Source organism: Harpia harpyja, chromosome 20 (assembly GCF_026419915.1).
Source record: "Harpia harpyja isolate bHarHar1 chromosome 20, bHarHar1 primary haplotype, whole genome shotgun sequence".
Lineage (NCBI taxonomy): Eukaryota > Metazoa > Chordata > Aves > Accipitriformes > Accipitridae > Harpia > Harpia harpyja.
This window is the reverse complement of record NC_068959.1, coordinates 8470795-8492252: the sequence shown is the minus strand read 5'-3', so window position 1 is coordinate 8492252 and position 21458 is coordinate 8470795. Positions and strand designations below refer to the sequence as shown.

The 21458-nt window shown below is 47.5% G+C and overlaps 2 protein-coding genes across 9 annotated transcripts in view; one reads left to right on the top strand and one right to left on the bottom strand.

Moving 5' to 3' along the window:
• The first annotated feature begins 1038 nt into the window (after positions 1-1038).
• FAXDC2 (fatty acid hydroxylase domain containing 2) lies at positions 1039-15119 on the top strand. 2 transcript variants are annotated; one of them, XM_052772202.1, is made up of 11 exons: positions 1039-1246; positions 1375-1495; positions 4210-4274; positions 5418-5465; positions 8327-8418; positions 8522-8625; positions 9355-9476; positions 9803-10008; positions 10936-11041; positions 12122-12288; positions 13527-15119. In XM_052772202.1, the coding sequence occupies exons 4-11, from the start codon at positions 5418-5420 to the stop codon at positions 13681-13683; spliced, it is 1002 nt and encodes a 333-aa protein (XP_052628162.1). In that variant the 5' UTR covers positions 1039-1246; positions 1375-1495; positions 4210-4274; the 3' UTR covers positions 13684-15119. The 2 variants fall into 2 exon arrangements, with proteins under 2 accessions (XP_052628162.1, XP_052628164.1); XM_052772204.1 differs by lacking the exon at positions 1375-1495.
• LARP1 (La ribonucleoprotein 1, translational regulator) overlaps positions 14949-21458 on the bottom strand; it is a 48828-nt gene continuing 42318 nt past the window's right edge. For 6 of the 7 annotated variants that reach the window (XM_052772199.1, XM_052772195.1, XM_052772196.1 and 3 more), the window contains one exon: positions 14949-20957. In XM_052772199.1, coding sequence (XP_052628159.1) covers positions 20736-20957 — 222 coding nt within the window. In that variant the 3' untranslated portion in view covers positions 14949-20735. Of the gene's footprint in view, positions 21404-21458 lie in introns of all 7 variants that reach the window. The other variant, XM_052772200.1, reaches the window with a different exon arrangement.

Below are 21458 nucleotides of genomic sequence, written 5' to 3'. Positions count from 1 at the left end.
TCCTCCCTGTTGAGTCTGCTGTCTACGATAAATAACAATTAGTAGCAACAGCTAAGAATTACAAACTCTTTCCCCGCTAGGGAATAGTTAGGACTAGTCAAGAGAAAGTGTCAATGTCTTAAATCTGAAATGAAACAACAGCGAATGTTTACTGCACTAAGAGGACAAACAGCGTGAGGTCAGGAGGGGAGTTCTGGGAATACTCTCCTTCCAGAAAAAAAGTTAATTGATAAAATTACAGATGTAGTGGTAGGTACAAGAAACCAGGTGCAGACAACGAGGCACCACCACTATTCATGCTTGCAGATCTCTCTGCAGCTGTAGATGCTGCTAGCTTGAAGATGTTGCTTACCAAACACGAGCACGTGTTGCTTCACCTGTGAGTGGCCATACAAGGCTCACTGTGAGGCAGAGGTGATATTCCTTGTTTTATCTTGTGTGGAAAAATTAAATCTGGAAAGTTATGGTGAGTAACGCCTTCAATTCTCAGAACTGAGTTCATAATAGGGCACTGCATATTAGGTAAGTAACACAGATTTGGGCCACATTTGCATAATAAAGACCAATGCTACTGCAAATTACATCTTGCTCTCTGCAGTACCATAATTAGAGACTTTATGGTCTGTAAACATTATATTTAAAGACAACTGAGCCCAAGCACATGCTAACCTATTTGCATCTTGTCCTTAGCTGGAACCAATACCTGCAACTGGTTGAGGACAGTATGTAGCAACAGCGTTGGTGTAATTTGTAGACCTAGTACAATATAAGGAAAACCGGACCGCTGTTTTTTTGCCAAATTTCACAGTAACCCTTATTGCTTTTAACAAATACACCTTTGACCCATTCAGTTGCCCTGGCACTAGCTATTTTGTGCTCGAAACATGAGTTAGTGTGTTATAAAAACTACTTATCTTTAAGGTGTCAGTGGCTTTTTTATTCTCAGATACAGCCGTTAACTCTTGATGAAAAACTCTTACCTGCAGAGATGTATTCCAAATGCTTAACTGAGTGACAGCATGCACATATGCACAGGGAACACTGCCAGTACTAACAGTGACATGGCACTGGCTTCACATGACTTGTCTGGGAGGGGACAGCCAGCTCCTGCTTGGAAACACACCCCCCCGTGTCGCCTTTGCCTAAGCCCTCATAAAGTTTCCACAGCAGTAGTGAAAGGTGAGGAGTTGAACTCTGGGCTCTGAATAGACACAAAGGACCTCTCCTAGGCTACCATCAGCAGGAGGTGAGCGAAGAACGGGCAGCCAGAGTTGAGGAGTGTAGCAGCTTGAAAAGATATGATAGAAACTTTGAGGAAGTCATTAAAAGGCAATGTCACGTGTCTGTGTAAAGTACGATTGTAAGCTTTTCTAGGAACTGTGGTTGCCTTCAGATCTGTGCGGTGCTTGGCACAGTAGGACATCCACCAAACACGACGTCTAGTCTTGTGTCTGTCGACATAGTGTGGCTGATATGCAACTTTTCCAGTGACCAGGTAAGTTGTCCTTATATTTTTCGTTCTATACTTTCATGGATAGTCATAGCCTTTTTTCTCTCAGGCACAGTTGTTTTCCACTGTCTATGCGCTATAAAGGTTGGTTCCAGTGAAGTAAGCTCTACAACAGACGATTCAAGCAGGAGGGAAAAAGGAATACAAAGAAACTGGTAGGCAGCCAGTCCATCACAGCAGACGTACCATGTTACTCAGCTGCACTGGCCAGCAGCAGGACTATTTGGCTGGTGTCAGAAGCAGGATGCAAGGCAATACAATACAGGGTACAAAAGGAAAAGTGAGCACTTGTACAGCCGCAGCTTGGGACTGTCTGAGCAACAGAAGTGTAAGGGGACAGCAGAGATGGGACATAAATAATAATCTAAATGTTAAATGTAAAAAATATGGCAGTTCTTTCCTTTTCAGATTATGTTGAGCATTTTAAAACATGATAAACTAGCTAGACAAACTAGCTTTTTCTGATACCTGAAGTGGAAAATTCAGTGAAAACAGATCTGTGACTTAATGAACAGTTGTTGGACAAATGATGAAGTACATGGAAGTAATAATAAAAAAAAAAATGTATTAGAATTATTTATTGACTAGTGTATGTTTCCTCTTTAACGTCAAGAGACTGATTGGAAAAATAATTACTTCATGGTTGAGAATTTGGTTTGGATCAAATTTTGTGTTAACTAATTTGAAATAACCAAAAAGGAACTTTTTTTTTTTAAACAGCACCAGTTCTAGCTAATATTCAGAAAAAGCTGCAGGCAACTGAGAACTTCACTGGTTGATTCGGGGCTGTGTAACTTGCCAACATGAGATCAGTGCCAAGCAGTTGAAGGGCTTTTTTGTTTGCCGAAACAGCCATGGTTACGCGAATGTTTTTTAATATATTTGGTGTATTCTTAATCAGAAGAGACATTATCCAACAAAAAAAAGAGTAGGTAATGAGATGTTGGGAAAAACCTAATCCGTCAAAATTTATCTTGTTTTAATATAAATAATGTAACATTTTATCCCGTAAATGTGACTTAATAAAGGTAGTGTGCTGAGATTTTGGGGTGAGGGAGAGTAAGCAGACATGGCAGTCCTGTTTTGAACTGGACGCCTTTGCCCAAGCAAGACTTCTGTCGTAATTTGATTATTTTAAAAGGAGTGCTACTAGAAATTTGATTATAATTTTAACTCTTTCCTAAAGTCACAGAATATGGGACTCCATCAAGCAATGGCTCTTTCGCCTCCTAAAAATTCAAAGCAGAGTCACATTTTCTGCTGTGCTCTGCTCTCTAGCTCTTCGCCTGCAAAGATTCAGCAGTTTGACTCGGCACTGCTGCATGGAGGAACCATTCTGGAGCAAGCAGCTGAGATACCCCTTTTATGTCTGCTTCTCTAAAATCTAATGTTGTCTACTACAAGGTCATCGGAGTAGAATAATCTCTTTAACCACAGAAAACTATGGCCAACACTGTTTACTGCATTGTCCCAGTAGAATAATTTCATGTTGCTGTTTTCAGCTCCCTACTGGGTGGTTGTAGAGACGACAGGGAGGCACACAGCAAAAGGGCAAGGGATACAAGTTATAACAAGGGAAATTCTGATTAGATTGGGGGGAGTGGAGGGGAGGAGGAGGAATTTACAGTGAAGGTGGTCAAATACTGGAACAGATTTCCCAAAGCAGCTGTTGAATCTCCTTCCGTGCAGATACTCAAAACTCAACTGTTCAAGGCTCTGAACAACCTGTTAAGAAAGCTGGAATGGAGCAAAGCCTCAAAAAGGAATGGATTATTCAAGCTTGACATATTTCAAGCATTAGTAGTGTTTTCTTGGAGGCAGTGGGCACACCTGCACTGAGAGGACCTGCATGACAAGATAGGCATGTAGTGCACTTAACATAAAATGCATCACTAGGATCAGAAGGTCTTTGGGAAATGAAGATAAGATCAATTTGTCCTGTGGCAAGTTATTTACGCTGTTCTATTCAGGCTAGCAGGTTATTTGCGATTGCTACTTATAGATATTCATCAGATATGTTAGAGTCCAACTATATTTTTTCAATAAGGTTGTGGTTGGCAAACTTGATATATCAGAGGAAAAAAAACATACAGAAGATCTCATAGACTGGCTCTAGTAACTCACAGTCTAATAGCGAGGAGCTCCAGATTCGTGGCAAGTCGAGAAGTCCTAGGACACTGTGACTTCCTTAACACATTCTCATTTTAAGCAATAGCACCTTAGGGCACCTCTGACACTACTTTTTTGGCCAAGGGAGACGAAGTTAACTGGTTTATGTTTTTTTAAGGCTGCTACCAAAAGTTAGCATTTCCCATAGGAGTACATACAACCCCAGTGTCGAAATAGGGGGTTGGGAGTTCAGGCTCGTGGTTTCAAGTTTCAAATTACTTTTTGCCTGATTTTTTTTTGTTTTTTCTTCTCAGAACTGTTTAACATCAGTTTCTTCCACTAAAGTATGTGGTTTGGTGGACTGGCCTTGTCCTTTTTTGTCCATGAGTAAGCAGGAACCCAAGCATGAAGAAGGTGTCCAATTTTTCTCTCTCGTGCCCCTTGACCTGCATACTAATGTAATGTAGGGAAACAGAGCTGGAAACACCTGTAAATAAACAGAGTTGCATGTGTAAGAACGTGCCCAGAAAGCTATCATTTCAAAACTAAATTATAACCTCCTGGCTTATACAAGGACTTCTTTTTGGCAGTGTATTCTTCCCTTCTGAAACGCTGCAAGAGGAGTACTCCCAAGAGGCTTGCTACCATCATAAAGGTAATAGAATATCATCTTCTAATGAATAATTTTCCAACTGTTTTTCTTTGTACCTTAGACAGGTGCCTTTCTACCTTCTTTGTGGTTTCCTTTGTTACCTTAGGTAACACAGTTTTCCTGTGCTTGAATATTCTTCTGAGTATGAAAAGCAAAAGAGATTAAATTCTGCAATCCTCAGTACCCTGGCCTTCATATTATTAGAATTCAGGTATTTGTTCTTAAAGACCATGTGAAACCAAGAAAACCTGTTAGCTTTTGCTAATTATAATTTATGGTAAGAGTGCAGCAATATAAAAACAGCTGCACAATAATCCCTAGGACAGCCACAGCATGTCCTGAAATACAGAGATCTTTCCATGGCCGTGGGCAGCAGCAAAGCCCCAGCAACTACTTAAATCTTGGGTTTGATTTTTTTTTTTTTTTTTTTTAAATCAAAACCGGCAACAAACAGTCAAGCCAGAGCCAAAATGCAGGGAGATTTATTACGAGGTGACCACCTGTCCATTTAGGACTTTAAACCCTCTAATTGACCATAGCGGGACTTGAAGCAAAGATTATTTTCTCACTTACCGTGTTCTTAAGCTGTAACTTTGAGTTCCTCTGCCATGTGAGTGAAGGCTGCGTGGGGCTCTACTGTGTTAATTCTTTGTGGCGCAAACTCACTTTGTTGTAGTTGGATTTTTGGTTTCATCCTTATTAGTTTAACGGCATGTCGTCGTTATGGAAGAACGCATGTCCCATTATCATCATTTGCTTGCAGTCTGTGAAGCGCTGGAGTTCCTACCGAGTGCAATGTATTCCTGGGCCAGATGGAGGGACGCAGCCGTGCCACAACACAACAGCACCGTGATCTAAAGCTTTGGTTTTGGCTGTTCTCCCATTTTTCTTTGTTACCGTTGCATCCCTGTTCATTTTCTGGGACAATACTAACTCATCAGGAAATAAGGGGATTTTTCTTCTCAAGAGCTCAGCTTTGCTTGATGGCCAACATGAAGGAGGGAGCAGGACAGAGCAGAGAGAGTAAATACTTTACAGTTTTGCAAACTGAACTCGAAGTTGAGGGGATTTGCTGTTGTCAGCAGCATATTCTTCTACTCTCCAGCTGTACAAGGTTCACTTTACTTAGATCACCTTTTATTTCAGATGAAAAGAGACTCTGGATATTCCACCATGGCTGAGCAGCAGAAGCAGGTAAAGGCTCAAGGTCATCTTTCGAAGGAAGCGTTATGCAGGTGCTTTGGAAGGCTGGATGTGTTCAGTCATCTTCTAAGAGAAGTGACAGACACATCCACGCTTTGATCACTTAGCACAACCAGGAGCTCATCTCTTACCACTACAGCAACATTTTCCCAGCTTTTTTTCCCTTCCAGCGGACTGCAGCTACAGCACCAAGTGATGAAGGGCCTGTTATCTTTGCTTTGCGTGGCAAGAGGCCACAACGCTCCCCTGTAACCAGAAGCCGTGCCACCTGACTGGGCCCAGTCCTCAAAGTGCTCCTGCTAAACAATTCAGTTTCCCAGCTGATGTGCCCCAGTCTCTTTACCTTGCAGGCAGCAGCCCTGTTCTGCACTTAAGGAATTTGCCAACTTGTACAAGCCCTTTAAGGGCAAGATCTCAAGCGATCCATGGATCAGAGTTTGGGAACTACTGTGCTGGAGCTGTTGGCAGGAAGAGAAACAGGGTGTTAGCACTTGAACTTGATGAACGAGATATATATTTTTTTTTCTATGTAAACTTCTCTGGTTCTACAGCTCATGTAATTATACTGTGTGGGATTCATTCATGTAATCACTTCATCACATGCAATAAAAACACAGGCTCAAAACAAGACAGTTTCTAGCCAAAGAGGTTTTAAAATAGCTTAAGTGTTGAGCTTTAGCTACTCTTTGTCCTATCTCAAAGCAGGACATACACAGTATCTGATGAGTATTAGGAGTTATTAGTTTTTGAAACTCTGAGTTGTTCAGCTGGAAAATGCTAAACATCTGAAATACTATTTGGTCTAACTAAAAATTCTCACACTGGTAAGATATCAGAGTTTTTCTTTGGTATGTCCTTTCTTCATCCCAGGAGAAACAAGGATTTATAGGATACAATTCTGTTAAAAAGCTGTAAGCTTTTTATAGCTTTTGTAACCTTTTTTCTGAAGAATAGGTAGATGGTGTTCTGGGGTCTAAAGATTAAGAAAGTCTTATCTCATGTCAGCATACATGAGGCATAACATGGATGCAATTGGGAGTATGAAACTGCTAAGAGAGCAAATCTCCAGCACAGAATGCAGCATGCACTATCTGAAGCTGGAATAGATTGCTTTCACCAGGCATGCCTTTGTAGTTCAGTACGCCCAGTGACAATGCTGGCAACTGATTGCATTGCTTCTAATATAAACCTATAGGGTTCACAAACATCAAGCTGTAGGGCAAGAGTCCTTTAAATGACTTCCTCCCCAGTTGCTAACTTGATTTAAGAAAAAAAAAAAAAAAGAATGATGATAGGAGGAAATGGTTGTTTGTTTTAATGAGGAAGTTTCAGTGCTAATGAGCAAAGTTCTGTCCTGGGACAGATAAATATTGCTGACAAGTCCTGGGCGATGTTTAATGTTCTGTAGCTGTTACAGAATCTTAAAGAAGCTCTTAGCACTGAAAGCCATCTAGAGAGGATTCCTCTATATTGCATTACCCTAAACACACCTGCATTCAACATTAGTGAGCTCTCGTTTGTCCTCTCTGACAGGAGACAAGCAGGACAGCAACTATGAGGCATGCTATTTTTACTCCAGCCTGTTTGTGCAGCACAACAACACAGTTAAACAGGAAGTAAAGAGTAATGAACAAGACACTAGCTGGTTATGACACTATATTATTTTAGAACTGCACTGATTTTTTATTTAAAACACTTATCCTGCAGATAAATCTAATGCATATTTACCCAAGAAAACCCAAACTAAGATTGCTGAACTCCAGAACCAATTCCAACTTGGGCTACTCTAAAAGACAGATAGTTAATTATACATTTGTAATATATTTGCTAAACAACTTGGTTTCAAATATTTAAATGCTCAAATATATTGAATACTGCTTTTTGAATATACTTACTCCTGGAATCAAAAGGTCTCACTGGTAATTTTCTGACTCTCTTGCAGTTGCTTTGTATAGTTAAAATCCTTACTGTGATAAGAGTCGTGCTAACATCATGCCCTTATGCCGTACACAGGAATATTTTTTCAGTAGGTAACATTGCTGTGACTGAGAGCAGGGATTTAGAGAACTTTACACTTTGGAGAAGTTGAGTATTTTAGCTCATTGTTAATGTGCAGTTGTTCTATACAGATGGCACATGGTACCTACTAGCCAAGTTGTACTCTTCAGCACTAGAGCTGAGTGGTACCTGTGAAGGCACAGCAAAGTGACTTATGCAAGGAAAGGTAATATCCTGTATTAAACCTCTATTATACTTGGGGAAAAAAAAGGCAAGCCTCTGGGCACGTGAGCCTGACTTCAGAATCAGTCTTCAAAGCAAAGAGGAAAGTTGAGAGGAATGGTTCTGGATTAACTGGAGCTGTTAATCAGATCATCTGAGCGCAACAGTTCTTGACTGCCGCGGGGAGAAAACATATTGCATACTGGGAGGGAGAAAATAGTGAGGGAGGGAGGTGTTGAGATGGAGCTCCGTTCCTTACCCCCAGGTCTTCCTTTCCTACTGCTCTGACTTATCCAGAAGCCCCTTATATTGTAGTCCTCCAGGTACGGAGAAGCATGCCAAATAAAAACAAAGAGGGAAAAATCAGTGGTCCTTTCTCTCCCTGTGGTTATTCCAGAGAAATTACATGTCAGTGACACTTCAGGTCTCTGTAAGCATGGCAGATGGATGTGTGTATGCTCCCCCCCTCAATTACACACAATATCCCATAACAGCTTTGTTATTATGTTCTTTAGAGAGTTTGTGAAACAAAGTGGGCCATTATAGGCCTACCTTTACCTCCTGCCCTTCAAATACAAAAAATGCTAGTGTAGGACACAGCGGGACATGCTCACTCTTTTGCTTACTCACAGGCAGAGAAGCTCTGGGATGCCCTGAAGGTCACTGCCTGCGTCCTTGGTACCGGCCTGCTCATATTCACTGCCTTAGCGAACACTGCTTCTTGGTAAGATTGTTCGAACAAAGGGGCTTGAGGAGAAACTTTTCTGTGGAGAGGGGAAAAAGTGGATGATGAAAAGATGGACAACCAAGAACACTTATTCCCACAGGTACGTGCAGAATCTCTGGGATGCTTTAGGCCATTTCTGGCAAACAACATGGCTAAAGCTCTACTACCTGTTTGAGGGAAAGGAGTGGACAATCTTCTTCCTTGGTGAGTTTTAACAACTCCCTGCTGTAGGAGCAACCGTCCATGTATAACATCTAAAAGGGGGACATGGACACACCTTCCCCAACTCACTAATCCTCCCACTGAAAAAGCACACGTAGGCTTCAAAGCCAGCCACAGCTGACATAGTGCAACTGTGCTGCCTTTGGACTGGTTCGCCATTAGACCCCCCATACGGGTTAAAAATTTGATTTTTTGCTGCTGCTGAAATGGCTTCCCTGCGAAGACACTTTGCTCCTGTGAGAGCCGAATGACTCAGTAGAGCTAATTACTAAAAATTAAAGTAAAATTAGTGAATTTTACTCTTGCTGCAGCACCTGTAAAACTCCTCTCTGTCTGTGAATAACAGCTGGTTAACAGGCCTGGTAGGGACCTTGCAAGGTCGCAGGGATCAACTCAACCTTTTCCTACTTGTATTTAAAAACCACCCATGACAGAGATCCCCCAGCCTCCCAGAAGAGCCCTTTCTTAGCCTCAGTTGTGGCAAGTTTCAACCTATGCGACATTTGTCTCCTCCTCCCCATTCCCTAGGTTTTGCCCGGATGTCAGAACTTACCCATATTCCAGTTTAAAGGATCTCAGGGCAGGGGATACGCACCTGGTACATCTGGGTCCCAGAAAGGTCCTCTGGGCACTATGCCACTGTATTTTGTTTCCGATTTAGCCAGGGCTCTCAATTTATTCACCCATCTCTGCCCTTTCCTCATGCCACAGGGGCTGCATTGGTGCCTAGCCTTGCTTTCTGGTGCTTCAATGGAATCCTCATGGTGGCTGATGTAACAGGAAAGCCAACTTTCATTACTCGCTATCGCATTCAGCTGGGCAAGAACGATCCTGTAAGTATTTCTTGCTCTGCCTCTTCTGCTGGCTAAACAATTCCTGCAGTCTCTTAGGCTAGGAGCAGGGGAGAAGAACCTGTTATGCTTTTCTCTTGCAACCAGATAGGATTCAAGGAGAATCAAGCCGAGTCTTGTATATCCACTGCAGAGAGGAAGGCAGTTCTTGTAATTAGCCTACTGATCAGATCTGGATTGACTGCTTTTACAAAGTTGATCCCAAAACTAATATGGAAACTACCTACGAGTCTTAAAGCTCTTTATCCTTCCGACTCAAAGCTGTATTGTTTCTGACTTAGCCTCAAGTCCTGACTTCTCTTTTGCAGGTGGACACAAAAAAATTGCGCCAAGCCATCTACACAGCGCTGTGTAATCAGTTCTTTATCTCCTTTCCCATGCTTGTGCTTATGTTCTACATCATGAAACGGTGGGGCAACACCTTCAGCAAGGAATTACCCACCTTCCGCTGGTTTCTTGTGGAGCTAAGCATCTTTACCTTAATAGAGGAAATTCTCTTCTATTATACACACAGGTGAGCTGAGCACAGGAGCAGAACTCTATGGTTTTTCTCCACGCCTTTAAGCTTATACCCATCTCTTGCAACAGCAGTAGTCCTAGTCCCCCCTCTTCCACCCATCTTCTATGTATATGGAAAGACTTACAGGTCCTGAAATCCACCTTTACATGAGGCTTTGGTGTTGCCAGTAACTACAGTAAGCAAAAATGGGTAAAATTACAGAGGTGGAGCAGCTTAGAGGCTAAGGAAGAAACAAAACAGGTAGCTTTACACAAAAGCTGTAACCCAGCATTCTTTGAAAAGAGAAGAACAAGACTGATTATCCTGAACGAAAAAAGCTCAAGAGGTCAGTGACTGATCTCCTGTTCACTTGTACAGCACCTATGAAACAGGGCCTGGCTCCTGACACGGCAGGCTTCCAACCAACACCAACATTAGAGGGAAAAACTAAAGTAAGGAAGAAAAAAGCCTGCAAAAGACCATGCAGAAGCAAGCACAGCATTCTCAGAAATATGTAGGTTTCCCTTTTGGACAAATGCACATAAAAAACGTAAAAAGCCATTTCTTACGAAGGACCCACAGAACCTAAAATTCTGACTCCAATAGTTGCCAGCAGGAAAAGTCAAAACAGTGAAAATATAAAGTGAGTCTTCCCCTAAGTAGTACTCCCAAGTTTGAGCAAATGAGTCATTCAGGGACTTTGATTTATGGGATTTATCTGGACTTAAGTTTAACATTAGCCGGTGGACATATCAATTGAGCGAGGGCTCAATACTAAAGAAAGAGACAGGGAAGCAAGCCAGGAGTCTCATCCCAGCTGCTCTGAAATCTTTATGTTAAAGAGAAGACATGAGCAAGTCCCCAGCAGAAATTCTGTGTTATGTTACTCTATGTTCCTTTCTTGCAGAGCTCAAAACCTGCCTTTCTGTTTTCTCTACTTAGGCTTGCTCACCTCCCACTCCTGTATAAGCACATTCACAAGAAGCACCACGAATGGACAGCCCCCATTGGCGTGGTCTCCATTTATGCTCACCCAGTGGAACACATAGTAAGTGGATTCTCCCATGGTCACCCTCCAGTTTCTGCATGGAGCGCGATTTCCATGAGATGAGGAGGAGTGGTAAGAGAAGAAAAGCAAGCGCACCCTTAGACTCTTTTTTCTTACAAAGAGGAAGCTAAGCTGCATTGCCAAGAAGCTTGGCTGTAGAAGGGCTGCAGTATCTGTTTACGCTAGACTTCACTAGCTGTAAGAGCACAGATCCAGGGGCCTCCAACAGATAAGGAACCGACTGAATGGTGCTTCCTTGAGCACAGAGAGGGCTGGGACTACATACGGTGCCTTCGGCACAAGATGTGACACACAATCTGGGTCACTGCATGGATTCAGAATTCTGCCATGATTTTCATGCTGGTGGCTGGGATCACTGTTTGCAGGAGTGTCTCCCAGCGCTGCTCCAGCGGAAACTTCTCATGAAAACGCATCCCACCTTCAGAAGATTCCACTTATAAGTACTATCTCCTGTTAACAACAGTCCTGGGCTGCAGCACCAGCTCTGTGAGTCTCCCTAACTGACAGTCTTTGGGCAGCAGACTGACTTCTTTTTTCAAGAGTCCAGCTAAGCCTAGCTGGTGCAATGAGCTTGGTCTGGGCAGCGACAGCCATTTGTGCCACTGGTAGGACACAACAAAGTGATGCAGCTGGGATCATCCCATTGCTGCCCAGACTGCACGTGTCCCTAGGCCATGCCCTTTTACAGCTAGGTTTCCCAAGAGCAGCTTCAGCATTATTCCAAGGTGAAGCTGAAATTCAGACCTCTGACTCCAGGGTGATTTACTGGAATCACGCTGCCCTCACACCCCGGGTTGAGCTCATGTCTTAACTTCTACTACAAGCTGAGGGAGCTTGGGCTGTGACTATGTTTTGCAGTGAGTGAAACTGAGCTCGGAGTAAGTTATTTCTTTGATCATTATATAATTTTAGTATGGTGTTTGCAGAGGAATCTTCCCTTTATGCTCTTTGCACAAAACTAACGTGGTGTATCACCTACGTGAAACAATTCAGCTCCTTAGAGGAGAGTCTGCTTGTTGTGGACTCGTTAATGAGGTAGAGTTTGCTTCTCATTTCTAGCTCTCCAACACACTGCCTGTCATGACTGGACCGATGATCATGGGGTCCCATATTGTTTCAATCGCAGCGTGGTTCTCCCTTGCTCTCATAACAACAAGCATTTCGCACTGCGGCTACCACCTGCCCTTCCTACCGTCGCCGGAGTTCCACGACTTCCACCACCTCAAGTACGTCCGGGCACTGCTCAGCTTCCCCTTCCCCTCCTGCCTGTGCCCTGGCATCGCCGACGGGCAAAGCTCCTTTCCGAGGGTCAAGTGGGTTTGCGTAACTCACGTACAAGCAGAGAAGCCTATCCAGTTCGGCCGAGAGCAGGCTGAATGCTGTCCGTTTTTAAAGAAGTTAGAGATGGGGATTTCGGAGGACTCCAGCCCCCTGCCCACGCAGCTGCCAGACACCTCACTGACATCCACCCTCCTCCATCAGCTGACTTGGAAACTTTCTCCAAAGCACAAACACCGCAGCTGAGGCTGGGCATTTCGTTTCCTAAGATTACATGGGAGGAAAAAGCACATAGTGTCTGAAGCAGCAGGTACCACCTGGACTTTCCCCAGCACAAGGTCAGAGACCGTTCTCTGCAAGGCTCTTCCTAGAAGTTTAGAAGACACTGCATGTGATCTAGAATAAAGACAGAGCAAGGGCAAGTCACACAGCTGAAATAAATTTGCAGGGAGCCTCCCTGTCTGTCCCTCTCCCATACACTGCGATTAGTAACACCGACCTAGTTAACACCTTGCCCAAACAATTGCAATTAACCCTTCCTGGCAGACTCCCAGCCTCCTCCTCCACTGGAGAGAGCAGAGTTTCAGCTGGTTGTTCAGGTATACATACCACAGTAGCGGAAGAAGCAGTCCCATCTCCCAGATGTGCACTAAATTCAGAGACATACACCCTCGAACAATTAACCCTCCTGCAGAAACAGCCAATGTGGCAGTTCCATCACCACCCAAATGCTGGGCAACACGCAAACCAGTGTCAGTTCCTATCAGTCATTTCCTCCGAAGCTCGGCTCAAGCCAGGACACGGATCACTGCAGAGCCGAGATGCTCTCTGGGCAGAACGGCTGTGCCAGCGTACCAGTGCTGGAAGCACAGCGGCTCCGCATCCCGGGGCAGCCGGATCTCGGGAGCACACGGACACGGCAATGTGGCTGTCCAGCTGCTCCCGCAGCTCTGAGCAGTCCGGGAGAGAGACGGCTGCTGTTCGGTGCCACCATTTCTGGGTCACGAAGGCACCAGAGAGGGAAGTTGCAGAAGTTTCACCCAGGCTTCGACAGAGCTGCGAGGGAGACCGGTGCTGTGGCAGAAAGCACATGGACGGTTTCTCAGGGCTCTGAAAGGAGATGGAAATAGGAAGGGCGAAATAAGCTCGGTAACTTCCAGTGATGTTTATTCTGTTTGGTTTCCAGGTTCAACCAGTGCTACGGAGTCCTGGGAGTGCTGGATTATCTGCATGGAACAGACACAGTGTTCAGACAAACCAAAGCCTATGAGAGACACAGGGTCCTCCTCAGCTTCACACCACTCTCAGAGAGCATCCCCGAGGCACCCAAGAGGGCAGAGTGAACCCAGCAGCAGCCTGCAGTTCTGGCAGAGCCCCATGACTAGCAGAGTGAGAGACAATGATTTATGCCAAATAGTATTTTAATTGGGAAACGTTACTGTTCACACATAACAAAACCCAAAGCTGAACTTAAAACATGCTAATTGAAATGACTGCACTTTTGCTGCCATTATTTTCTACCTAAGGCACAAAAAAACCTGCTCTAGAAACCTATTTTTAAACAAAGTTTAGAGCAGTTTTTTTCTTCATGACTTGCACTGTTCCTTGGCTTTAGCTGCCTGCACGTAAGCCAGATGTGTTCTGGGCCACATGGCTTTGGGGAGTTCTCATTATTAAGGTTTTAACACTTCAGTTTTCACAAGCCATGCTTTGGCCTCTTCAGCAGCATTCTATAGAAATACCAGCAAGATCACTCTAACTACATGTTAATAGGATTAAACCCACTATTTTTCTGAGACTCAGAACACCTGGGATATGGGATGCAACCCCATGGAAAGTCAGCAGGGCCACAGCTTTAGAAACGCTCTCCCCTGCACATGCAACAGAGGCCTGACTTGCCCCAAGCGGTCTCCCTTCATGCAAGAGGTCAGTACAGGTCCGAATTAAGGGCTGCCACGTTCTCATCTCTGCTCCACAAACTAATGTCTGCAAACATAAAGCGAGTTTCCCCCCCATAGGACAGGAAAGGAGAGCTGGGAGCTGATGTGCTACATGGCAGAAGCCCTGGTGTATCACCTCCTCCTGCTGTGACTCATCTCACTCCCCACACGCCAAAAGGAGACACAAATCAAAACAACAAGCTCTGTGCAACTATCAACTGCGGAAAGAGACGTTCCAAGAAGGAAGACTCCCTGCTGTCCTGAGCTGTGCGGAGATCAGTGAAACCCTGTAAGAAAGGGCCCAACAAAAAGCACTCATACCTTTATGCACATCCATAAGCACCTACACAACCGAGCTCGAGACATTCTGCAAATTTTCTCCAGGATCTTTCTAAGTCTCAATCCTGTCTGGGGGCCTGGAACAAAAATGACACCTACCTCTCACCATTGCTAGACCCACATCCTAAGCAAGCCCACCGAGGAGGGGACACGCAGGGCTGACCCGCGCTGCACTTACCTGCTGTCAGCCCACCTCCACCTGTGGAAGGCAATTCTCTTCGCCCAGCCTCCTCCAGTCCCTACAACCACACGGGGATGAACCCAGCTCGTTCATCCACCCACAGCCCCCTGGGGAGGGCAAGTCAGCAGAACAGAAAACCCAGGCCACATTGTCTTTTGAAGTTTTTATTTTTATACATTTTTTTGTATTAAAAAGGAAAAAGCATAATTACCACAAATTACAAAGGACTAAAGCATTACTAGAATAATGAATCACATCAGCCTAGAAAGCAGATACTCTGAATAATATTAATGTTATAATACAAGCTCTCATTCAAGTATTTTACATTTTTCTTTTCCTTTTATATGTGATGATGATCCTAGCACATGGGTCAAAGATTATGTACTATCGACAGAAGATGGATCATGTACAGCGGGCCATATTAACAAGATTTTCCTCCCAAGTGATACATGGTCTGTGATGAGTCATTTTAAGTTTGTCTCTACGATAAATGCAGCTGAAGAAGGTTGCACACACTTTCTAGTTTTGGGAAACAGAAGGCTGAGGTTGGGACACACAGGGTTTGAGAAGGGCCAGCACATCGAACCATCACCCCTTTTGCTCCAGGCGAGCGAGCCGAGGGCCGCCCTTGCCAGGGTGCAGCTCGGCGGGGGTTTGAGCCACAGATCCAAAGGTTTCCAACCCCAACGGGACCGGGACAGGCTGGGAGAGGAGGAGCGGGAGCGGGGCTGCACTGGGGAGGCTCGAGGGACTAAGTGGTGCCAAGCATCCCCTCCTGCGAGGGGCACCACCGGCACGAGCCAGCCCCTGTGCGGGGCTGAGACCTGGAGAGCGAGCCGCAGGGGGACAGCGCGGGGACCCTGGGGTTGACCCCAGCAGGTTCCGCACGCCGCAGGGGGCTGGAAGGCACCCAGGGCGCTCCCCGCTCCTCTGGAGCTTCCCACCAAGGGATGTGCTTGTCACAGATACATCGGTCCTATGTTCAAGTGTCTGCAGAAAGTGAAACTGTAAACTACTCATTGAAACGCTGCCCTCCAGCCACCCGCTCCACACCACCGAGATGAACGTTTTCTTTAGGAAAAAAAAAAAAAAAAAATAAAAAAAGGTCATTCATCTATTACCTGTATTGGAAACTTAAAAAAAAAAAAAAAAAAAAAAGAGTCAGTGAGGCATTTAACATCAAATGTAGCAACCCTCTCTTAAAAAGAGCCTAGCATCCATTTCAAAACAGTGACAAAGTGACATAACCAGTCTCAGAGGAGACAGAAAATAAGCATTGCAAACACAGCTTGCTACATTTACAATTTTCCTTTTTTTTTTTTTTTCTCCTTTTGATAAAATAACTGGAAAGGCATTAACAGCTAGAAGGCCCCCTCTGCACTGCCATGTGGAACGTGTAGAGACACGTGGCAGAATACTGAGGTTAACGCATCATTTTGTTACAGTACATTTGACCAGTCCCAAGCAAGATGAGCAGTTGTGGAAACTCGAGGGACCCCAAGGGCTACAGTGACAAGCCGCCATCAGGGGTGCGAGGGGGGCAGCAGGAAGAGGGACAGACAGGCAAATGGAGCAGCAGGATTATTACTTTTTTTAAATTCCCCCCCCTCCCCCCAAATCAGCATGGCAAAGCAACAAAGCCTCCTCCGAAACACACCTTCCACCTCCACTCCTGACCCCACGCCAGAGCTCTGTACCCGTTCTAACCACCTGCATCCCAAAGACGGGCTGACACGTGGGACCTCGGCAAGGAGCCCCAGCTGTAGCAGCCTGGGACCTCCCGAGAAGAGGGGCGAGATGGGGAGCACTACCCCCACTCTGCCTGCAGAGACCCGACAGCCTCACCCAGCCTTTCCAAAAGCAGCCGGGGCTCCCTCCGGCCGTGCCGGTGGCTGGGCACCAGCACTGCACAGACCTCGCGAGCTGCGGGACAGATCAGCGTTCACAGGAGTATGCATGCCCAACCGCTAAAATTAAAAAAAGCACAAAACATGATCGTGGTGAAGCATCCAAGCTACAAGCAAGGCCGAACTCCCTCCTCAGCAGGAAGGCAAGAGCTTCCTCAAAAGCAAAACCCCTCTCTGGACAACCGTCCCTTGGTCCAGCAGCGGAGCGAGCCGCGTGCGATGCCTTCTGTACGCAGCAAGAGGCCAAGTGCCCCTGCAGACCTGTCCCCTGTGCGAGCCACAGGACAGGGGAAAGCCTCGCCACGGCCAGCCCCTCCTCAGCCTGGCACGGACCGCGCAACTCGGCAGCCTCTGCATCCGTGCAGCGCAGGGATGCAGGATGCTGCCCCGGAACCAGAGCATCGCGCCCCGGCCGCGAGCAGCAGCGAGGGGCCCCGCGTTCCCTCAGTTCGGAGGAAGACAGGCAGGAGCAAGCAACAGCCGCCTCAGGCTGCGTCATGTCTGTCTCTTCTTCGCTCCTGGGCTACCTGCTGCCCGACAGACAGTAAAACAAGGCACGCAGGCCGCAAATCCGGAGGGCGGCGGGACCGCTGGGATTGCTTTTCTGACCCACCTTCCCCTGGGAAACGGGGGCAGGGAGGTGGGGGTTGTTTCACACGGGGCCATCAGCCACACTGATGTGACAAACCACTGACTCAGCAGAGGAGAGGAGGGGGACACACCCCTTCCATGCCAAGACTAGAGTCTCAGCCTTAAAAATAATAAAAAAAAATAATTTAAAATCAATTCAGATTTTGGGAAATTCTCTAGGAAATTTCTTACCTCTACCACCACCCAAGCAATTCCACAGTCTGCTCCGCAAGCAACAACTCCACAGCAGCTCATTCCTCCTCATTTCCTATTTCATTTGTTCCTAAAACGCAGACAACTGGCTTCAAAAGAGAACAAGCACCGACGAGAGAAGCACAGGGACACAGCAGCAAGGACCACCCGCGGCACATCCAGACCCGCTCCCACTTGCAAACAACCAGCAGTGCATCTCCAATGTCCTTGTCCAACCCTCATCTCCAGCCTCCGAGGCTCCTCCTTCCCAAATCAGGGGCAAACCCGGCTGCATCCATAACCTCAGAGATCTGACTCCGGCTCACGAGAGAGGGGAAATCCAGAGATAACAGTCACGGCCGCAGCACTGTACAAGCGTTACTTGCCCGCCTGGCCCAGTTACTACCCTGCAGCCCCAGAGCACTGCTGCTGTCATGGGGCAAGCCGCGGACTCAGACATGTTGGCGTGCAGAATTTGGACCTGCGAGCGAGCGGTACCAAGCTGCAGGGTGATGTGGCAGGGCGGACAGACCAGGGCAGGATCACACCACCAGGAAACAGCAAAGTAGCAGCTACCCAGCCTCACTCAAACCCAGCTGTGCTTTCAATTCTAGCAGCAGTTCACGAAGCTGCTCCACGCGGACCAGCCCACCTCCCCCCAACCCCACCTCCTAAAGCAGCATCTTCGACGCAGTGTCAGTTCGGGAAGGTGGTAACTTCAGCCAGGGCCCCACGAGCATCCACAGCCACTGCTGATCGACAACTTGCCCAAACTTGCCCTCTTGATCTCCACTCTCAGCACCTGGCTGCTCTCATCCACCAGCCCTGCAGCCGTACAGCGACAGCCCTGAAGAGATGACTCCTCCTCCCAGCTATGAGATGCAGCTCTGGATCAACTGGATACTTTAGGAAAACACTGTTCGTTACCAGCTTGTGATTTTGCAGAGAGGGTAACGCACTTAGCTGCATCTGTGAGTAGCCCATTGCGGTGCCTGCTCCGCACCGCGCACAGGAGCACACTTTGCAGCTCACGAGGACGAGGTGCCGGAGCCACAACCAAGCCAGTTCCAAAGCAGGTATCCCGACCCAGGAGACCGAGCACAGCAGCAGCAAGGCAAGTGGCTCTAGCTGAAGAAGGAGCTGCTACCCTTATGGCAGGAGCACGACTTTCCAGCGCTACGTCTGGGCCCCAGGAGCAGATCTCAGCCCTCCGACACATGCCCACACGTGGCCACGCGCTTACAAGGGAACACAGCTCATGAGCCCTGGGAGGGTTTGCCTGCCGAAGCCCACCCGGAGCTGGGCAGAGGAGCAGAGAAAATGCCGCAGCAGCTCTGCAGCCATCCCCTTGCCTCAGCTAGGCAAGGAGCAGCATGGTGTTATCTCGGCTCTCAGAGGTGCACAGGGATGCTACCCTGAGCGCAAGACTCCACACAGCCGCCGCCGAGACGTGATGCACAAGGAAACCCAGACGAGAGCCCTCCTTTGCCGGGCAGATCTCCCACTCGCACCCAACACAAGTCCCGCCAGCGGCCCCGGGGCCAGTGACGGCTGCGGGAGACGGAGTTCCCCGGGTCTGCATCGCTCCCTCGTCAGGCTACAGCATTAAGTGGCACCAGGGACACGCCAGCCCTCCCACTCGCTTGCAGCAAGGACCAGTCCCTCCAGCTGCTCTGACGGATCTCCCCGCTCACCTCCCGACCACGCTGGAGGCACAGACTGGAGCAGACAGACCTCCCGCCCCAGCGTGCCCGGAGAGGGCATGGGGGTTCTGAGCGAGGCCATAAGCATGTACAGTCGCTGTTGCGGCAAGGATGCTACAATGGTATATACACAACATAGCGGCTTCAACTACGTCATGAGCACAAGTCTTGGATTTGACTGCCCTCGGCACCTTCCCCCATGAGAATCAGGGCTGGCAGGGGGTCTCCGCGATGTGGGGGGAGGCATCCGAGCGAGCTGCGGGGTCAGAGGAAAGGCCGCAGGGAAGATCAGCTCGGCAGCAATGCCGTGAGGAGTCTCTGGGCCGCGGGAGCCGAGAGCCTAGCGCGTCCCAGGGTGCAGGAAGCCAGCGAGCCTCCCCGGTCCAGCTCCACCATAAGGCAACTTTTTTTTTGTGGTTTTTTTTTGTTTTTTGTTTTTTTTTGTTTGTTTGTTTTCTTCAATAATATTTCCAAGGAAGAAAGCAAAGGGACATGTGTCTTTTTAAAGAGTTTTTCTCGTTGTTGTTGTTGTTTTAGAGGGGTTTGTGGGGTTTTTTGTTGTTGTTGTTTCATTTTTCCAAGGGAAAAGGAAGAGAAAACCTCCTTCAGCAAAGTCCTGTCTTTGCATGCGATGGGCATTCCTGGGGCAGGGGGTGCAGCGTCCACGCAGGCTTGAGTCCAAGTGCCTGCCAGCCTCCCACCAGCCATCCTCGCAGGAAGGAGTCAGAACAAGCCTATCCTTGGCAAAGGTCCTTTGGTTGACTTCCAAATTGTCCGTGATGGAAGGGAGAGGCGGGCAGAGGGAGAGCCAGACCCTCGGGAAGGTTGGAGGTGAAGACTCTGGGGAGGAGGGACCAGAAGGACGAACAGGGCGATGCTCCTGTCGCGGCAGTCGGTGTCAGAGAGGCACCGCCACGCGTGGAACGGGAGACGTCAGCCAGGTCATAGAGATCAGAGGCTCCGCAGCATCGCGACACGCTGCGGCTTCAGTCCCCATCGGGGAACCTCGCTCCTCCGAGCTTCCTGAGCAGGCTGCCCTGCGATCCGAAGCGGGGACACAGAGGGGAGTCATTGGGGCTGCACAGAGCAGACTTGTTTTGGTAAATCCAGACGAACTTCTAGCAATAATTTAAAACTTGATATATATATATAATAATAAAAAAATCTCCCGTTTCCAACCCAGCCAGAACATTATTTTTTTTTTTGAAGAGACACTAAGACATGAGTGTGTGCACAAGAGGGGAGGGAAGGGAAAGCAAAGGGTGGGTCTGCTGGGAGCGGGTCTGGCTCTGGTCAGGGTTGTAATAGCAAAATGGTGTTTTAGATGCAGATCGTCTTTGCTTTCCAGCCACAAGAGAAAAAATCGTGTGCGTTGAAGTTTCTCCCAAGCAGCCTATTCCTGGGCACCCACCTTCCAGCTCCCTTCCTGTCCCACCCCCTCACGTCTCCTCTTCTCCAAGCCAGTCCCCCACCAACCCACCCCATCCCCCGGCTGCAGCCTCTCTACTTCCCCACTGTCTGCGATTCTGCAGCTGACGGGGCGGGGGATTGCTGGCTCAGGTTTTTGGCATCCTCTTGTGCAGGCTGGCTGGGTGAGGCGTGGGCTTGGCTGGATGGGCACTGGCTGACTGTTTTGCTGGAAGACTGGGATGGGTAGCGCTTCCTGCCATCTCCCCCTGACGTTGTAGGGTATCTCTTGTGTCCACCTTCCTCCCCCATGGGTGGCTGGAAGAGAAGCACGCCAGTATCAGCACAGCCTCCTCCAAATGCAGATGCCCTCCCCCTGGATCAGAGATCAGCCCTTCCTGCAAACCTCCAGTTGCAACTTCTCTCCCTAACCCACGAGGCACACACATACTCACCCCCAAGCACACAGCTGCCCTCCTCTGCCAATCTACTGCTGCCAGATTTGCTGACAGAAAGGCGGACTGACTTCCAATCAAGCACAAGGGTGACAGCTTGCTCTTAGGCACCTCCTTCCCACACAGGGGCACAGTCCAGAAGTCTGAGAGCTGAAGCTCCACACAATGCTGGCTCCGCTCAAGCCATCAAGGCTTGCTTTCCTCCTCCCTCCTCAGCTCATCAGGGAAGATGGGCTCATCCAATTCCCCAGAAAGCTGCTCTGAAGTGGATTTGCAATATTCAAACCCTGCAGCTTGTTCCTGGCACAGCTGCAATGATAGGGCATGACACTAGGTGTCACTGACTTCCCCTGCCTGGCACTGC